The following is a 3,854-nucleotide window of genomic DNA, read 5'->3' as shown; positions in this document are numbered from 1 at the left end:
GATTGGTGGAAAAAATAACTGATTTTTAACCTGTAATAAACAATTTCAAACATAATGTTATGTACATAGGTACAAAGGTCTTTAGGAAGTTCTCAGCAGGACAAACTAATTTCACTTTTAATATTTTCTTTATCTCTGAATTAGTGGAGTTTTGAACCATTTTGTCATTTTACTTTCATACTGTCATTTTTCCACAATTTTGAAAGAACACTTGGGTTGAACAATAGAAGGAGCCTCTGATCACGTTTCATATCGTTGCTTTTAGGTGTTTTTGACTGACAGGTGTCAGATGTTAAGACACACTTGGAATCATTATTAAAATAATTTTATTCAGGCAAAACAGAAAGGTAACATAGCATCAGAAGCTCAGCCCTTTTACTGACAGAAATCACAAAAAAATAGAAATCTAGTTGAAAAAACGTTATCATTAAACACAGTGTGTGAATAAATCCTTCTGTTTCATTTGATTTGTAAATTATTTACAGGTAAATATACATCATAAGCCAGTGAATTTCTCTTTAGAATACACAGGGATTTAGTAGAGAAGCCAACACATGAGATTCATTTGTTTAGAACAAAAAATCAAATTAACTTAGGTTCACGTTCTTACCTTATAAGTGGTAAATACTGTTTTAAAATGAACAAAAATCAACATAAAATTAACTAAAAACCAACAATGCTGGATGATTATGTGCAAAGACACTGAACTTTCTGGACAATGCCTTGAAGGATGATTAAATGATTAAATGACGATGTTTCCCTTTCCCTCCTCTGGATGTTTGCTCTGAAACATTCTCTCATTACTGTTCTGATTCTGATCAGCGCTGGATCTTTGCTTTTACTCTTTTCCCTCAGGACATGGAGAATTTGACGCGCCGTAGCCTGAAGCGGTGTTGGAAGAAAGTGTACATGCCGAGGAGACACATACAGGACAGGAAGTACAAGAGGACACACAGGCTGACGTCCACTCTGGAGAATCCGATGCTCAGCGTTGACATCCAGTGTCCTGTGGGGCTCAGGTCTCGCTTCTGCAGCCACTTCCTCTGCTGCCCAACATCCATGTCGAAGTCGGCATCCACCGGCTGCAGGCCCACCATCCCGACCCCCCCGTCCAGCTCCATGCCGAGTCCAAACACGGGCCCGGGTTCCGGCTCCACCTTCCTCTGGAGGCTGCGTCGTTTGATGCGACTGGAGGCGGCCAGCTGCAGCGCTTTGGCTTTGAAGTGCTGGTTCTCAAACAGGTCCAGGTCTACGATGTGGTCCTCCATGTTCCTACGAATCTTCATCCCCACGATGCTGGGCTTTCTCCGTACCTTCTGAGACCTTTCACCTCCTGCCATTTCAGGTTTGTCCCAAGGGTTTGACTCTTGTGCTGCTACTGCTCCTTCTCCACCTTCCTCCTCCTCTCCTTCTGCCACTGCTTCATCCTGTGGCTCCTCTCCTTCCTCCTCCTCCTCTTCCTCCTCTTCTTCCTGTACAGTAGGATTTGACGGCAGTGGTTGGATCTCCAAGTCTGGGGCTTCCCTGACTCTTCTCTCTGCTTTTTTCTCAGCTTCTAGAGCTAACAGCCGGCTGGCGTGTTCTTCCCTCTGCTTTGCTAGGATCTGAGTTTCATCTTCAAGATAATCTGAAATGAATACGCACAGACACTGATTGTTGTGTTTTACAGTCATAGAACTCTAAACCCTCTCACATATATGATTCAGTAAGGACATGGGGCTAAATCTCTGAAGACTAAAATTACAGTTAGTCCAGTCATTCAAACCATATCAGGGATTTGGGACAGTAAACCTTTAGAAAAGTGCGACAGAAAGTGTTACCTGGTAGAATTCTGTTGGATGAGAAGTAGGACAGGAGGAAACGCAGGGCCTTGTCTTTGTTCCACCTGTGTTCCCCACGCTTTGTCACGTTGTGACACTCTGGACACATGTCTGGTGACGGCCACTGGATCTTTGGGAAGTTTGGATCTTCACTCAAAGCACCTGGAGAATTTCATACAGACACAGAGGGAGGGTGGAGTCATTAGTCAAAAGTTAAAAACACTTTTAACCAAAAGTTTGAAAAGATTTATGCAGACGTGACAGCTAAAGGTGTGTTTACAAAGGGAGACGTAGATCAAATAATCTGCTGTTCAAATAATCTGCTGTGTAAATGATGATTTAGAAACTCAGGAGCCGGGGAGACAAGACTGAAAAAAATGATGAAAAAAACTATATAAATGTTATTTTAACAAAGACATTCAGAAAAGCCTTTCTGATCACATAACAACGTTTTGTTGTGAAAAGAAAAAGATTCAGATCCAAAAATGACATTCGTCCAGGAACTAACAAAAAATACCTAATAGATTAGAGCAGATTAAAAACAACCAGTTATATATTTATACCAATATTAAAGATTAAACTAACTCTAACTAAAGAACTGCCTTTCTTCTGTTTGCTCTACATGTGACGTACGACGCAAACAAATGAAACTAAATACAAACGGTAATAAATATTTGTATTTAATCTCGTTGCAGCTGAAAGCTCAGATCCAGCTTTTTCATCTGTTGTCGTTTCCATTCTTCGTGTCATTTTGTTGACTTGAGGATGTGAGTGCTCCGAGGACTGGATGCAATCTGTGCTGAACCCATTTGATCTTGTCACAGCGCTCGTAAAAAGTAAGTGCCCATATGCATATGTGTATGTATGGCTCTGAGTGTGTATATGTAAATCATTGTTCTGTTTTTGTGCATGTAATCTGGGAATTGATATTTTGAGTGTGTGTGTGTGTGTGTATGTGTGTGTGTGTGTGTGTGGGCGTGTCAGTGTATGACAGGGTCTAATAATGATCAATGGGCTTCTGGGATGTCCCAGTGGGAGAGGGGTAAGATAATAGATGTGGCCAAAGTGGACACCTTCCTTAAACACACACACACACACACACACACACACACACGTACACACACGCAGCAGACCTCAGGGCTCTGGACCACCTGTCTTGTCCTTTGAAAGTCCAATCTCCAAATTGAACATGAGAGCGACAGAAACCTCAGAGGGCAGACACAGAGCTTTAATGAATTGGAAACTTTCTATTTTAACACCGTTTTATTTGACGCTGCTGCTGCTGTTACTGTTACTGCTGTTACTGCTGTTACTGCTGCTGCTGTTACTGCAGCTGTTACTGCTGCTGTTACTGCTGCTGTTACTGTTGCTGCTGCTGTTACTGCTGCTGCTGTTACTGCTGTTACTGCTGTTACTGCTGTTACTGCTGCTGCTGTTACTGCTGTTACTGCTGTTACTGCTGTTACTGCTGCTGCTGTTACTGCTGTTACTGCTGCTGCTGTTACTGCAGCTGTTACTGCTGCTGTTACTGCTGCTGCTGTTACTGCTGTTACTGCTGCTGTTACTGCTGTTACTGCTGCTGCTGTTACTGCTGCTGTTACTGTTACTGCTGCTGTTACTGCTGCTGTTACTGCTGTTACTGCTGCTGTTACTGCTGCTGTTACTGTTACTGCTGCTGTTACTGCTGCTGTTACTGTTGCTGCTGCTGTTACTGCTGCTGTTACTGCTGCTGTTACTACTGTTACTGCTGCTGTTACTGCTGCTGTCCCCTTTCAAACACCGACGTGAACAGATTGTCACCAAAGTGCCCACCGTGTTTGGACTCATATTTTCACCTCACACACTCGTGCATAAACGCTCGCCACGGGACAAAAAAAATAAATAAAATAAAACGCCGGTCAGCGCTCGGTAATAAATCGCCTGTTGTCACCAACGGGCCTTTGTGTGTGTGTGTGTGTGTGTTTGTGAAAGGAAAAGGCAAAAAGGGGCAGAGCAGCAGGTTTGTCACTTTACAGCACTGTCAATTTACATCCT

General features: G+C 42.8%; 1 protein-coding gene across 1 annotated transcript in view; it reads right to left on the bottom strand.

Annotated features, from left to right (window-relative positions):
* Positions 1-309: 309 nt before the first annotated feature.
* Positions 310-3,854, bottom strand: part of qsox1 (quiescin Q6 sulfhydryl oxidase 1) — a 27,929-nt gene continuing 24,384 nt past the window's right edge. The window contains exons 12-13 of the mRNA XM_017031296.2: positions 1,821-1,982; positions 310-1,627 (exon numbers count right to left, since the gene is read on the bottom strand). Of these exons, the coding sequence (XP_016886785.1) occupies positions 852-1,627; positions 1,821-1,982 (938 nt within the window). The 3' untranslated portion in view covers positions 310-851. The remainder of the gene's footprint in view (positions 1,628-1,820; positions 1,983-3,854) is intronic.

Source organism: Cynoglossus semilaevis, chromosome 2, assembly GCF_000523025.1.
Source record: "Cynoglossus semilaevis isolate Cse_v1.0 chromosome 2, Cse_v1.0, whole genome shotgun sequence".
NCBI classification, from domain to species: domain Eukaryota; kingdom Metazoa; phylum Chordata; class Actinopteri; order Pleuronectiformes; family Cynoglossidae; genus Cynoglossus; species Cynoglossus semilaevis.
This window is presented reverse-complemented; position numbering and strand designations above follow the sequence as displayed.